Raw genomic sequence first — 16,882 nt, 5'->3', positions numbered from 1 at the left:
CTAAAATTATTTGTTAAAATAACATAAGCTAACATATATTTTTACATTTATGCAAATGAATATGCAATATGTATAACTTGAATAAGTAATAAATACAGAAACACCATGTTTAACAATATGTAAATGTGTAGCTACTAGGGATGCCCCGATCACGTTTTTTGCCACCGATACCGATCACCGATCATCGTGAGCCATATCGGCCGATACCGATCCGATCGTTTTTGATTAAAAAGAAATTAAAAATTATTTTATATAAAAAGTTTTTTTTTCTTTTTTTTTTATAATAAAATATATATATTATATAATTAGACTTGTACTTGTATTATCTGTGAGACATCGCCACCACGCAACAAGTCAAAATGCTCGCTATCTGCAAACAGCTCCACTGTCTGTGTGTACTCTAGTAGCCTCCAGCTCCAAAAAGGATTCTCCGGCGGTGCAGTGGGACCCTATTGGTAACGTTATGCTTTGGTCATTTCACATTCAGCAAGCCCTCAGCTCGAATACGCATTCAATCAATGTTATAAGACATTGATATCAGGAGCTATCTGTAGCTACTGCTAGCCGGCTAGATGACGTTAAGACAACTATTTAGTTCAATCAGACATTTCGTTTTGAACTGTGAACTAACGTCAGCTAACGCAAGCTAACGCAAGCTAACGGAGATATCAACATGGACTACTAGACTTCCTGGGGCATTTGTTGATATCCGGAGCTATCAGTAGCTAGCCGGCTAAATACCGTTAGACAATGCCTACTAAAAGTGAATAGTTGACTGGGTAATTTTGTTTAAACAGTAACGATAGCTAGGTAGCTAACGTTAGCTCAGGTCGAATGCACTATCTAGACTCAGCAGAGGAGGTCCGCCTCCTCTGTGTTTACAAACTCTACACGGGTATAGGGATGGGAATTGATAGGATTTTATCGATACGATTCCATTATCGATTCTGCTTATCGATTCGATTCTTTATCGATTCCCTTATCGATACCTGATCAATTTATAATTTAAATAAATAAATTGGAAATGCAACAGAACTACATTTAGTCATTTAGCTGACGCTGATCTAAATCAATGACTAGATTCTAAAGCATTCAAGTAGTTTTCACTGCACATAGAAGTAGCCAAACAGCGGGAGCATTTCGGGAGCATATTACCAAAACCCAGGCAATTTCGAGCCCTTAAGGAATCAAATAGAGTCTGCCATGGCTACATGCTAACGTAACGTTATTGCGCAACTGTAGGCAGCGATAAGGGAATCGAAAGTCACAGGAGCCACACGGTTCCAGGCATCGGCCAATTATGAACCGGTTCCCAACGGGTTTTCGGGTTTTCGATTCCCATCCCTACACGGGTACGGGCGGGGCTAGGGAGGAGGAGCAGTTTGCAGGTCCTGTGCGTCTGAGACAAGCGAGTGAGATATCCACTTGATCAGTTTCCGCGATCGGCGAATATGACTAATTATCGGAATTCCCGGATCGCATATTTATACTGATTATCGGCCGATAACGATCGGTGGCCGATCGATCGGGGCATCCCTAGTAGCTACATTTATTTTACATTACATTAACATTTATACGGTCTTTGGCCCTTTGAGGGCAACCATAATGCTGATGTGGCCCTCTGTGAAAATGAGTTTGACACCCATGCTCTAGTGGTACTGTACATACATTTACATTTTGTCATTTAGCTGACAATTTTATCCAAAGCGACTTACAAGTTCTGTACGACAAGTCGGCAGGAACGGTACAACTCTTTCAGCTGAGTAACAATGTTCATCAAATGGTGCTGATGAAACTTGGGTGCTGCAGTGTTGAGTGCAGGGAGCGAAATTAACTTTTTGACTCACCGGCCAGTGGCGGGTAGATGGGAAGAGTCTACCCGCCAAGCATATTTCTTACCTGCCAATATATATTTTATATATACAATTTTTTTTTAAATAAAATATATATTATATAATCATACTTGTAGTTGTATTATCTGCGAGACATCGCCACCACGCAATAAGTCAAAATGCTTGCTATCTGCAAACAGCTCCACTGTCTGTTTTGGCTGTGTTGCTCTTCTAGAAAAATAATCCTTTCAGGGTTGCCTATTGAAATACTGTACACTTTCCTGATTAATTGAAATGGGGGACCCTGATGTAAACAAGACGAAAGTCTTTCTCTGGTCTGCATCCCCTTAACAATTGTGCGTATTGAGCTGTACTGTATTGTACCCATTCTGCAATCTGTTAATAAAGTTTTCAATCAATCAATCAATCAATCACATCTCCAGTACAGAAACATTGTTTGAGTTTGCCAATTACATCACATCGCTTGCACTCCGGTGCTGCAGCTGGACCCATTGCCCACCTCTGCTGTTGATAACGCTAGCCAAGTTATTATACACACAGATACACAGTGGGCCAGTGACTTTGGTGTAGGGGTGTAACAATGCATCGATCCTAAGGGGGAAATTCAACTGCATCGATTTGAAAATGTTAGAATAGATTATCGCAATTTTAATGTGTACACGTTATGTTATTGTCATGTCCGTTACAGCCAACACACCGACATACGCTACTGCATCAACGTTATGATTAACAAAGCAAGGCATTCGTTTTGTTGCATTAACGTTATATTACTATTGCTATCGATAAATCTAGGTGTTCTAAAATCTATTGCTATTGGTAAGAGAGACTATAATAAGTTGGTGTCTCGGAAAACGAGAGCCCTGATCGCGGAGTTTCAGGAAGTAAACAAGAAAAATGAGAGCTTCCGATTGGTCATTTGCTTTATTTCCCATGAAACCAGTCACTTCACTCTACTGTGATTGGACCGTTGGCTTGAGTGCAATGTGGGACTTGTAGTTTTTTAACGATCTCGCAGCGGAGGGAAAAAAAGACGAGAGAGGCTATAATCTGTATTCGCACAGCGTGCGCGTAATTGATTTTTACCGTTCGCATACAAATATTTTTAGGGGCCTGCTTATGAACTACACGTCTACACGCCACACGGCGGGCAGCCCTCTAAGTGTCATGCGCCAAAGGTAAAAACAGACCGCCCCTGGCGGGCGGTGGGCTTTAGTTTCGGTCCCTGGTTGAGTGCATAGTAAAGACATAATAGTATAGTAGGAGGTACGGTAGAGTGCATGACAGACTCAGTAGTATAAGGCCCCGTTTAGACGAGTGTTTTGTGAACAGAAACCACAAAAGTCATCTTGCGGTTTCACTTTTAATTTTACGTTTAGACGAGCGTTTTGGGGTGAAATTCTCCGTGCAGGCCTGTACACTGCGATGATATGATCGCAAATTGCCCCCTAATTTGGTCCGTGCGAGTTTAAAATAATATCTGGGGGCAAGCTTGCGAGTGGTAATTTCAACCCTTCATTCGCATTTCACTCCTAAATTAATCCATACAAATTGTAGTAAAACATTAGCCTACAACCAGGGCTGTACAGTGCAATATAATGTTGCGGTTGTAATTTAATTAGACAGACCAGCGCGGACCTTTAATAACATGCAATTTAATTGACACGAGCAATGAGCTAACGGTAGCTTCTAACCAAGGTTACCATTAGGATTATGCTAAGCTAACTAGCGATCTCTGCTAACCCTGGAAAACGGTCAAAGCGGACTCCACAAGACTAGTTCCATTCGTGAGGAAAGGGGTGGGTTATATTGACAACGCTTGACAACAGAAGTTTAAACATAACTTCATATTTATTGGTTATTCATTTCTGTATATCATTGAATTTCCATCTCCGTGTGTCTCCATCTCTTCCTGTTTACATTCGAGTGTGACGTCATCACCTACGGCAGCTTAGACTATCAAAACGCGAAGGGTCTCTCTCTCTCTCTCTCTCTCTCGCTCTCTCTCTCCATTCAATAATTTAAAGTAGCCAAATGTTACACACAGTATAAATACTAACTGGATAGTTGATGATATAAACATTTAATTTCATTATCTGAAATATTCTAAAATCATTAAGTCTGTGTGATTATTATTTTCTCACAGTAGTGTGTGTGTGTATATATATATATATATATGTGTGTGTGTTTGGCTAAAGTGGATATAAAACACAGTACTGTGTAAAAGGCACCCAAGAGTTTTTATATAAATTGTCTTAGATGTAAATAATTTTTTTATTAGTGTGTCAGTAAGTAGACTACTCTTAGTACATTTTCATTAAATTATTTTTTAAAGCATCTTCATGGTTTAATAATGCAAATATATGTTGCAGGGACTTATTATAATCATCATATTGGCGTGACTGTATGCATCAAAGGGTTAAATCAAGCATTTTTAAGTGCTTTAGAGGAAATGTCAAAATATTGCGATATCATTTAGAGGCCATATCGCCCAGCCCTACTATAATGGTAAAATAGTTATTTAAAAATTTGCCCCTAAAAAATATTGTTTGCCCCTAAATTTCTCATTTAGGGGCAAGTGTGCCCCTAGTGAAAAAGCTTAGCGTACAGCCCTGCCGTGCAGACGACGCTGTAACGACGGAGTCCCGCTGTCACACGATTGGCGCATATGTCACATGACGTGCTGTGAAGACCCGCCCTACTCTGCCTCTGATTCGCAGACTGTGGATGGGGAATGTGATTGGACCAAAGCAGCGTCACTCACAGACAGTGGGTCCACTCACAGGTCTCACGCCGCGGGACAGATTCTTGTGTATTTAACCCTTTCACTGCCACACGACAGCCGGTTGTGTGATAGTAAAGGGGTAACCTTCTGTCGTGTGGCAGTGAAAGGGTTAAAAGTACTGCCAATGTAGCCTTCAGGTGATCTCCGTTGATATAAGTCAGACATACTTGCTTTGTTTACGTCTCGGCTACTGGCGCATACCTGCTACCTGTGACGTAAGCAGTACGCGCGACCAGAGCCGTGACAACCCTTTCGTCATCGTTTTAACAGATTTATACGTTTTGATAGTTTAGACGAGATCGCAAAGCTTTTGCGTTTCTAGGAATTCCACCCTGGAAGGTAGTCTCACTTTTTTGCGGTTTCACCCCGTAAAAACGCTGTTTCCGTATAAACGAAAGGCACATCAGCAAAAATATTTTTGCGGATTCACCTGCTAGCGTTTCCGTCTAAACGGGGCCTAAGACAGTAAGAAGAATGTTAGTGTTTTTAGTTTTAGTTAGTGGTAGAGCAACTCTAGTAGTAGAGCAGATCTAGTGGTAGGGCAGCTCTAGTGGTAGAGAGGATAAAACACAAAAAAGCATAGGTTATGGTTATTGCTGTTTCACTGCCACTTGTTTTCTCAGATACACACACACACACACACAAAGAGAAAGGCAGGGTATAGTCTGGTAGAGACGGCTGCTCTCATGAGTTAAACTTCACAGCATCGAGATCAACAACAATTATGGTGTCATTGTGTATATACAGGGCTCTGACTGGCTCCAACAGCCTGCGTATTCAGCATTTCGTCTTGACGACTTCCTGATACACAGCACACCATCCGCTCTTCTCAGCAACATGCAGTGTCAGGCACTCCATGTATACAGCGGGTGTCTGAGTCACCTGGATGTTTAGCCTACAGTCCAGTGGTTAAATATTACAACAGTTTTTCGCCCCTCTCTATAGCACGGCTGCCTGTTGACCTTGAAAAGGATGCCGACTAACAAACTGCAAATATTGGCCCGTGCGTCACAACACGTCACACACCTCATAATTCTCTGACTATGACAACTGAAGCCATGGGCTGGATGATTTGTGGCAGGGCCATGCAGCTAATGCAATCTTGCTAGTTGCAATGTTAGCACATAATGCCTGTTTGGTTAATAAAAACGGATAGGGGCTATGCAAGTAATACGCATGTCATATTACGTAATATACCGCCCACAGTGTTTACACCCCACATGGTGCTAGGTCCATGAACGAATTTAGAGAACAGATGTAACGTTACCAAGGTACGCTGTTGTGACATATGGTCTGTTCTGAGTCTAATGGTCAACAGAGCAGCACACAGTGGGATGAGTGGGCAGGGAAACCAACAGCGGGGTGATCGAGACATGATCAAAACACACATTCATTACACGTAGTCACCGTACACCAGCCTTTTCGTACATATAAAACGAACTGTCAAAATGTTCACACGACCACCTACTTACTCTGAGGCAGAAGAAGGTGTGTCTCTTGGCCAGGCAATGAGGCAACATGGCTGCGGTTAGCTTTCTGACCAACCAAAACCACAATAGCAAGCCAGGCGATTGATTGATTGAATTGATTGAAAACTTTATTAACAGATTGGAGAATGGGGTACAGTACAGCTCAATACACACAATTGTTAAGGGGATGCAGACCAGAGAAAGACTTTCGTCTTGTTTACATCAGGGTCCCCCCTTCCCCATTTTCAATTCATCATTTTGTTGCATGTTTGAAATAACATCACTGGGTTTAAGCACAGTCAGTCACATAGATGATATGTGAGATGAGTTGAAGACGAGTGGAACTCTATAATAACGGACTGTACACAGTTAGCTTACCTGCAGGACCACTTCGCTGGGTAGCTGGGCCGCCCTGAAGAGGTCCAGAACTCTCCCGTTGGAAGCGACTTTTTTGGTATTGTCCGTGTCGCAATAAACGAACAAATCCGAATAGTACTTCTGCTCGACGTCAGTTAAGGTGAGGCTTTCCATTGTGGTTTCAAACGAACCACGAAAACAGGACTGCTTGGCTGTTGATCAGCCCTTGGCCACACTGGCTACTGGGGGCTGGATCCACGAAATAAAAATGGGCGAGACTTCAGAATGATGCCAACTAAGCTAACGCTCTTACCTAGCAACACGACACAGGCTCGGTATACACCGTTAAACGCTGTCGCCTTGTCGCTCCGAGTCAGTTGCGATACGGTAAAAATGTCCAAAGATAACGACGTGAAATGTCTCCGGACAGTTCCACCTAAACTTGTTGTTGGGCTATACTAGCCCACAGCCGAGTTAGCAAACAGCCGCCGACCGTTAGCCGTGGGGAGCTAACTAGCTATAGCTTCAATCAAAGTCGGCAGCGAGCACAAGCTAGCAAGTCAGCCTGGCCGGGAGGTCTACGTACGGAGCGCAATAATAATAGTCGCTCTCCTTCTATTCCAATGTAGCGTGGCGTTCTGCGTTTCGGTTAGAGATAAATTCCGCGCAGAGCGGGTTTTAGTAAAGTTTCGGGCTCTTTTTCAGGTTCCTTCCTCCTCCATCATCATCAGTCATAGCCGCCATTCCTGTCATAGGATGCCTATGGGCCCGTGACGTCATCGTGCAGACCTTAGTGCGCGAGCTTTGGCCCAGCGGGGACCCGGATGAGGGATGTCAACACTGTGGTTTGGCTACAACGTTCTGTTGACATGACATTCCTAATAGACTAGTTTGATTGATTGATTGATTGATTGATTGATTGATTGATTGATTGATTGATTGAAAATTGTATTAACAGATTGCAGAATGGGTACAATACAGTATGGCTCAATACACACAATTGTTAAGGGCATGCAGACCAGAGAAAGACGTTCGTCTTGTTTACAAGAGCCGCACGCAGAGCAAGCTGCTGGCCATTATGGGCAATACCAACCACCCTCAGTCTCCACCACAGCCTGGTGGGGCAGAGCAGCAGTCGCAGCGGACGGATAATCTCCCTGCACTCCCGGATTGAGCGGCATAGGAGGTCCTTTGTCCCCACTGCCATCAGACTGTACAACAGCGTAATATAGTGCAGGGGACCTTGACCTCTGACCTGTTCCCTGTTCCCCACACATCTGTTTTTATACACATGTTTTTTACACACTTGTTTTATACACCTGCTTTTATCTCATCACGCTCTTATTGATATTGATAGTATGATTTAATTGAATTTTATCATGTGCTTATTTTTAATTCATGATGCAGACATAACGTGAAACAACTGAATGAGAACTGTCAATGTATACTGTGTGAGCTGCGAGATACCCTGAATTTCCCCAAGGGGATTAATAAAGTATCTATCTACATAAGGGTCCCCCATTTTCAATTCATCATATGACATACATGGGCGGCTACGTGGCGTAGTGGGCAAGGCGCTCGCCACGAAATGCTGGAGACGCTGGGCTCGTCAGTTCGAGCCCAGCGCTCCACATTTGCTTTCAGTTTAGCTGGTCGTTCATACTAATACACATTGGCCGTATTAGGGGGTGGCAAACTGATGGGTGGGGATCGGGCGTTGTGGACAGCGACTCCTACAGGTCGGTTGGTGCGCCTGCGCAGTAGAATCAGGAAGTGTCGGGGGCAGCGTGAGCCTCCCACGCGTTACTCCTCGCCACTGAGAGATCGAGCTGCGCAGGTGAAAAGATGCGACTGCTGTTACCTCAAGTACCGGAGGGGACTTGTGCTATGTATGACTTAGTCCACATTGCAGCCGGCTTGTGGGAGGCAAGAAACAGCGTCCGTGACAGGGGAGGGTTGAATTGGATGATACGAAATTGGGATGGGAGAAAAATATAGAAAATGGGAGAAAAAGTGGATCAAAAAAAAAAAACATATATGACATACATGACATACAGATAGACAGTACTGCTACATCTATACATTAATGACATACCAGATTTACAAATACAGTACTGTTTGATACAAGAAGAGTCTAAAAAAGAGAGTATATACATTTGATGAAGAAACTGTACATGGCTACAACGTTCTGTTGACATGACATTCCTAATAGACTAGTTAACACTAGTATGAACGAAAGGTTATCCTATAACCTAGTTATATGAATACTGGCAGAGCGTCTCGCTCTTTGCCATTATGAGATATCTCTTATCTCCTAGCACCTACTGTGCTCACGAACAAACAATTGCACTCCATGCACGTGACCAGGCCACGCCCCCACGTCCTGCTATATGACGCCGGACATGGTCGTACTATACCTTCCTCAGAAAAAGTTTCCAACACTGAAAACCCAACCAAGGGACCTCAGGGCGCTAAGAGCGAGACGCTCTGCCAGTATTCATATAACTAGGTTATAGGATAACCTTTCGTTATATTATCATACTGGTCATCGCGTCTCGCTCTTTGCCATTATGAGATATGGGACAGAGCAGACGCGTGACCCAACAAGTGTACCCCCTGAGGGCCCGTAAGCCCCACTACCAGGGAGGAGGGGAGTCCCGTCCACCCGCCCGTCCTAACGAAGGGGGGGAGGCAGTCAACTCCACCAAAGTGCGGAAAAAGGGGGAACCAGAGACCCCTGAAAACGCACAGCACAGGCGGGACCACGTGTGACACAGCACCCCGTGGCACACACCCCTGATAGCCCACCAAATGGCGGGACGCAGGAGAGGTCCCCCAGTCATGTCCACGAGGTCAAACTTAACAAAGGGACCCGGGGAGGACCAGGAGGCCGCAGCACAGATGTCCTCCACCAAGGCCCCCCCTAACAGGGCAGCAGCCCGAGGGGGGACCTGTCCAGCCAACGTGCAGCAAAAGGCAACGCCCCCGCACAACCACAAGCCACAGTCTTCTACTGTTGGCCTCTGGGAGCTGCCCAGTACAGCCACAGTCTTCTACTGTTGGCCACTGAGCGAGCAGATGGCGGTTGAGTGCCTTGCCACTTCAGCTGTAAGGGAGGGAGCCCCCCCCCCTGGATTCCCTGCTGGCCAGAGACTTCCCAGTCACAAGCCCACTTATCCAGTACCAGCCTTGTTGTAGTGCCCATGTCTTTCTTGTTTGTGTCCTTATAATACAGGTTACATTCAGGGTTCGGGTAGTAGCCGTTTACATTACAGTTTTGTGTACTCTCCTAGTCTCCTGCATAAATACTTGTTAGCTTGCCATTCTACAGATAACTGGGATAGGGCCCATTGCTGTAAACTATGTATCTCCATGTTGAAACATGTCTTCTGTAAAGTAAACTCTATATATCCAATGAAAGACTCTGTTGTCCACCTCCATGAATAATCTGGTCAATCAACGAAAATTTGTTGTCATGTAACCAGAGTGCAAGGAAACAGTAAAGTACATTAACAATACAATCAAGTGATTACAAGTGAACTGGAATATATTCATATTCCAAACCTTTATTTATTCTCGAAAGGACAATTGAGGTCAACCTCATTTTCAATGTTGTCGAGACTTACCGACATTTCAATGCATAATTTTTTTTACAATATAATAATAAATGGACCGCAGTCCAGAGTGCCCCACAGCAATTAGTATACAATTAACATAGGCATAAAATCAGGATAATAGTGTTACGTTCCACCTGGTCGAGTGAATATTAAAGGCAACCAACTTGTGTTCAGCTTTTCGTTCAGCGTTTCTCTGATTGGCCACATATTCACACCACCTGGTCCTGCCTCACAGCCCCCACCTTTCCATGGAATTATACCTCCACCTGCTGGACAATTCTTGTCATTGCCCCTTGTACATATATGTCTGCTCAAACAGGAGAGTCAGACAGGCAGGGGTCTTAATGGGAACGGAGTAGTCAGCCAGGCAGGGGTCAGAGCGGGTACAGAACCCACCTCACCCCTGCCCACTTCGACAACCTAGGATGGCTTAGAGTAGACGACAGAGTACAACAACTTGCAATGGGCCTGGTCTACAAGATACACTACACGACCAAGGTACCCATGTACATGTCAAAATACTTCCCAAAGGTCAGTGAATACCACGATCACAACACCAGAGGGAGCTCCACAAATCATGTTAAACCCAGATTCGGCTCAAATAAGGGACTAAACACGTTTCGCAATTATGCCACATCAATGTGGAACGCCCTACCCAAAGCTGTAAAGGAATGTGGATCACTACCCACTTTCAAAACCTCTCTCAAGGGACACCTACGGGAGACTGCAATTCAACACTGGCCCCTGTAAATATCCTAACCCAACCCCCTCCAATGTACAGTCATTTACCTAGTATGGTTTTGTCAATAGTTCAATGTACAATTGTGTTTGTTTGTACAGTGTCTCCTCCCCCCCCCCTCAATGTACAGTGTTACTTGTTTATACAGTGTGCCCCCCGCCCCCCCCCCCCCCCAACCACCTCCAATGTAAATTACCCAGTATGGTTGTCAATATCCCAATGTACCCAACCCCCCCCACCCAACCTCCTCCAATGTACAGTTTCTACGTCAAATGTATATACTCCCTTTTCTTGACTCCTTCTGTATCACAAACAGTACTGTATTTGCAAATCTGGTATGTCATAAATGTATAGATGTAGCAGTACTGACTATCTGTATGTCATGTATGTCATATATGTCTATATGAATTGAAAATGGGGGACCCTGATGGAAACAAGACAAACGTCTTTCTCAGGTCTGCATCCCCTTAACAATTGTATGTATTGAGCCGTACTGTATTGTACCCATTCTGCAATCTGTTAAATAAAGTTTTCATTCATTCATTCATTCATTTGCCAGGCAGGGATCAAGAGTAAGACGGGTGCAAGGCCTATACGTTCCGGGAAAGGCAAGGAGAGTTTGTCAGGCAGGCTAGGGGTCAGAGGCATGTCTTTGTCGGGAGCCAGAGAACAGGGTGAAGAGCCAGGTAGCCGGTAGGACTGCGGGAAGGATGAGAACAAGGGTTAGGCACGGTCGAAGACCAATGGGCTAGAGCACAATACGAGAGAAAGCAGAATAACATGACTAACTGGGAAATACGATGTTACGATCTGGCAGCCTCATGACATCTGGGGCGGGGTTATATTACTGACATAATTGGCCCACAGACGTCAATCAGCTGTTCCGCTGACAGCATCACACCTGTGTCTAATAATAATAGATTAGATATATAATAATAATACATGCATGACGCATCCACACATAACTGAGAGCATTCAGTAGGCTAATGGGTATATGAAAGCCATTTACATTTACAGCTGGGAGATTCAAATGCTTACGATTGTCAATGAAAAGCGTGGATTATTATTATGATTTAAGAGTGCAAGTATAAATGCTGATTATGCGTATCAGTTATAAATGGCAGTATTAACAGGGAATATGCCTACAGTTCTGTCACAATTCAAGCACTCATCTATTACATAATATTCTGAACTTGGCAGTGAAGACACAAACAAGATTCAAGATTAATATTGTTAAGTCTTGTCTTAGTCTTGTTGCAGTTGAGTACTCAGATTTATCATCTGAATAAAATGCAGCCATTTCTATTGGTCAAGGATACTGCTCTAACAGTACTCCATTCAACTGGGCCAGCCACCAATTATCAGTTGAATAGAGCCCTATCGTCTCTAGACTGATTAATGTGTCAGGAGGAGTCACTCCTCACTTTAAGTATCCCCTGCAGTCAAGAATATTTTTAAATGTTTGCAGACAGTACACTTAGTGGACCCCTAGACCAGGGGTTCCCAAACTTTTCAGGCCGGGGCCCAGAAAATAAGGCGTCAGAGAGCCGCGGCCCAATGCACATCGTCGGGCTTTTTTTTTTTTTTTTTTTGCCAGGCGACCGATTTTTTAAGCCAAATATCACTTCAATCCTATTAAGTTAGTTCAAGTTAGTTATTCATTTATATGTGCTATTTATGAGAGGGCTAACTTGTTGCAAAATAATAATGATAATAATAATAGCCTCATTAAAATACTATTGTTGCTTCGGTTGTTTTCAGCGTTTTATGTGCATAATCTGTTATTTAGTTTGAAATGTTCGTTGAAATAAGTCGATTTTTCGTTTTTGTTTATTTATTAAGTTAATATAAAACCATATAGTCACATTTTAGAATACAATAGAATAGAATTGTAGAATACAACTAGAAACACTGTCCTGGCCTGCTTCTAAGTTTAGTGGCCTGACAAAAAAAATTAAAATAAAAAAATAAAAAAATAAAAGATTTTTTTTTTTTTTTTTTTTTTTTTTTATTATTATTTTTTTAAATCATCTCGCGGCCCACCCGTGGCTGCTCGCGGCCCACCTTTGGGTCGCGACCCCGACTTTGGGAACCACTGCCCTAGACCACTGATCCGAGGTAATAAGCTGTTTAAACGACAGCTCATAAACAAGGAGATGGCTGATCCGGTGATCCTGCGGCATGGTCATGCTGGACCTGTCAATCACTAAATTTTTTTTTTTTTTTTTTTTATCCTCTTTTTCTCCGCCTGATTTTCTGTGCTTTTTCCTCCCATCCCAATTTAGTCGTTATGCCAATTCCCCCCTCCCCTAGCTGGTCGTTGTGCGCATGTGCCCCCTACTGGTCAGTCTAGGGAGCCCTGAGGTCTACCACATGCTTCCTCCGACACATGCGGAGATAGCCAGCGGCTCTCTTTTCACCTGACAGCGCGGACTCTCATTGGTGAAGTGTAACGTGTGGGAGGTCACGCTGCCTTCACCACTTCCTGTCTTTTGTTGTGCAGGCACCCAGACCTGACCTGTAGGAGTCGCTGTCCACAATGCCAGATTACCACCCACGACTTCCCTCCCGCTAACTCAGCCAAACGAGTTAGTATGACGGCTGGCCCAAGTCGGAGGCAATGCTGACACCTGGATTCGAGACCTGAGTCTCTCGCATTGGTGACGAGCGCAATCTCCGCTGCGCCACCCAGCTGCCCTTTCAATCACTCCATTCTGATTGACAAGCTAAAAGCAATTGGTTTTGATAGTCTATCAGTGAGCTGGATGCAATCCTACCTGGAGGGGAGAGAACAGATGGTGGAGGTAAACGGTACCCTACCCCCCCTCCCCCTCCAAGTGAGCATACTAGGACCGCTACTGTTCCTAATTTATGCAAATTACATGTTGTCCGCTTGTGACTGCAACTTGTTCCTGTTCGCGGACGACTCAGCCCTGCTGGTCTCTGACAAGAACAAGTTACAGGTTGAAAAAAGCTCGGAACTAGGCAGAATATGCACCTGGCTCGCTGGTAACAAACTATCATTACACCTGGGTAAAACAGAGTCCATTCTCTTCGGTTCAAATAACAAACTCAGCAAGACCAACTCAGTTACAGTGGGTGACAATATTGTCACAAGGAAAGATGAAATTACATACCTGGGTTCCATCCTAGAGGCAAATCTTTCCTGTGACAAAATGGCATCCAATGTAATCAAAAAAGTCAACAAACTAGATTATTGTACCGGATCTCCTCTCTGGTAAACAAGAATACCCTGAAGACTCTGGCAGGAGCACTCATTCAAGGATACTACGACTATGCTTGCACCTCATGTTACCAAAGCACCTCAAAGCACTTGCAATGGGCCTGGTCTACAAGATACACTACACGACCAAGGTACCCATGTACATGTCAAAATACTTCCCAAAGGTCAGTGAATACCACGATCACAACACCAGAGGGAGCTCCACAAATCATGTTAAACCCAGATTCGGCTTTTGCTTCCGCGTTTTCCCTGATTGGCTGCGCCATGCCCCGCGGCAGGCGCGGCAACCGCAGAGCAGAGCGGCAGAGCGAGCAGAGCGGCAGAGCGAGCGGAGCGGCAGAGCGAGCGGAGCGGCAGAGCGCGAGCGGAATTATGTAACCGGCGCCATGATTTTCATTCGGCGCTTCAGCTCACCTGGCAGAGCAGCGGTCCTGCGGTCCTGCGGTTCGTTGTTGACGAGTTCGAATCCCATGAAATTTTTTTTTTAACGTGATTTTTTTTTTAACGTGTATTCTTTTGCCGGTTAAGGTTAGGCATGGTTAAGGTTAAGGTTAAGGTTAGGCATTGTTTCGGAGTTGGTTAAGGTTAGAACGGTTAAGTTTAGGCGCTGTTAAGGAGCTGGTTAAGGTTAGAGTTTGTCTTAGAGAATGGCAATATTCTTTCTATGGTTAAGGTTAGGCATGGTTAAGGTTAAGGTTAAGGTTAGGCATTGTTTCGGAGTTGGTTAAGGTTAGAACGGTTAAGTTTAGGCGCTGTTAAGGAGCTGGTTAAGGTTAGAGTTTGTCTTAGAGACAGCCTATTTCCGCACTGCCTCTCTCCCGCGTTGCCGCGGACACATGGTCAAATTGTCACATTCTTGCACTGCTGCGCTGTTAAAAAGCAACACGCGTACCCCCCCCCCCCCCAACCACCTCCAATGTAGATTACCCAGTATGGGTGTCAATATCCCAGTGTACCCAACCCCCCCCCACCCAACCTCCTCCAATGTACAGTTTCTACGTCAAATGTATATACTCCCTTTTCCTGACTCCTTCTGTATCACAAACAGTACTGTATTTGCAAATCTGGTATGTCATAAATGTATAGATGTAGCAGTACTGACTATCTGTATGTCATGTATGTCATATATGTCCTGATGAATTGAAAATGGGGGACCCTGATGTAAACAAGACGAAAGTCTTTCTCTGGTCTGCATCCCCTTAACAATTGTGTGTATTGAGCTGTACTGTATTGTACCCATTCTGCAATCTGTTAATAAAGTTTTCAATCAATCAATCAATCAAAGGCGCTAAAAACTAAATTACAAACATCACAAAACAAACTGGTCAGACTACTGCTTGACCTTACTCCTAGAACCCACCTCACCCCTGCCCACTTTGACAACCTAGGATGGCTTAGAGTAGACGACAGAGTACAGCAACTTGCAATGGGCCTGGTCTACAAGATACAGTACACCACTAAGGTATGTCATAATCACGGCGAGAGCCTTCTTCACCCCTCCTCCTCCTTCCTCACCATCACGGCGGAAGTTTCCCTCACCCCTCATCCTCTCACACCCTTATATGGGCAGCATCCATTCCCCGGATTCCCACGCTGCCAGTACATCAATCAACACGGCTGTGACGGATTCCCTCATCAGCGAGAGGATACTTCAGCCCACAGATCCTGCTCTACCCTCGTCAGAGTGTTAACCTAACTTCCTAGGTACGACAACGAACTCTAGCCTTGCAACCCTGTCCTTGTTGTTATACCTTGTCCTAATCCTTGTTCTCTATATGCCCAGGACCTTCGCTCCAGTGCACCTCCTACCTGGACGTCCCGTGCTGCACAAGGAGTGCTCCTGCTCTCGCCTATTACACCTTCACATACTTATTGCCACGTGCTGCACAAGGAGTGCACCTGCTCTCATCTACGGCACACTCCTGTACCTGTTGCCCCGTGCTACACAAGGAGTGCACCTGCTCTCACCTACTGTACATTCCTGTGTCTGTTGCCCCGTGCTGCACAAGGAGTGCTCCTGCTCTCGCCGATTATACATTATTGTACCTGTTGCACATTTCTGCATTCTCTGTAACCTGTCTGCTTGGGGAATAACATTAAACCACCCTAAAACGCTCCATTCTCTCTCCTCCTGTGTTCTGCTATTGGGCTCCGCCAAACCCCATCCTAACAAGGTACCCATGTACATGTCAAAATACTTCCCAAAGGTCAGTGAATACCACAACCACAACACCAGAGGGAGCTCCACAAATCATGTTAAACCCAGATTCGGCTCAAACAAGGGACTAAACACGTTTCGCAATTATGCCACATCAATGTGGAACGCTCTACCCACAGCTGTAAAGGAATGTGAATCACTACCCACTTTCAAAACCTCTCTCAAAGAGCACCTACGGGAGACTGCAATTCAAAACTGGCTGTAAATGTCCAAACCCAACCCCCTCCAATGTACAGTCCCCCCCCCCCCCCCCACGTTTCCCACCTACCCAACCCCCCCTCCCCCCCCCCACCCTCCTCCAATGTACAGTTTCTTCCCCCTCAAATTTTAGACTATTTTTGTATCACAAACAGTACTGTATATTTGTAGATCTGGTATGTCATAAATGTCTAGATGTAACAGTACTGTCTACCTGTATGGCATGTATGTCATATTATGTTATGATGAATTGAAAATGGGTGACCCTGATGTGTATTGAGCTGTACTGTATTGTACCCATTCTGCAATTTGTTAATAAAAGTTTTCAATCAATCAATCAATCAACGCGGATGTATGGACACTTGGGGGGGGAGTCACTGTTGGTGACGTCACATCAGCACCACT

The 16,882-nt window shown here is 44.5% G+C and overlaps 1 protein-coding gene across 2 annotated transcripts in view; it reads right to left on the bottom strand.

The window, feature by feature from the left end:
- reps1 (RALBP1 associated Eps domain containing 1) overlaps nt 1-7,197 on the bottom strand; it is a 129,212-nt gene extending 122,015 nt beyond the window's left edge. For both annotated transcript variants that reach the window (XM_084314756.1, XM_084314757.1), the window contains exon 1: nt 6,483-7,197. In XM_084314756.1, coding sequence (XP_084170882.1) covers nt 6,483-6,635 — 153 coding nt within the window. In that variant the 5' untranslated portion in view covers nt 6,636-7,197. The remainder of the gene's footprint in view (nt 1-6,482) is intronic.
- Nucleotides 7,198-16,882: the final 9,685 nt, after the last annotated feature.

This window comes from Notolepis coatsorum, assembly GCF_963971535.1.
Source record: "Notolepis coatsorum genome assembly, chromosome: 5".
Lineage (NCBI taxonomy): Eukaryota > Metazoa > Chordata > Actinopteri > Aulopiformes > Paralepididae > Notolepis > Notolepis coatsorum.
The sequence above is the reverse complement of the archived record's forward strand: the minus strand, read 5'-3'. Positions and strand labels throughout refer to the sequence as shown.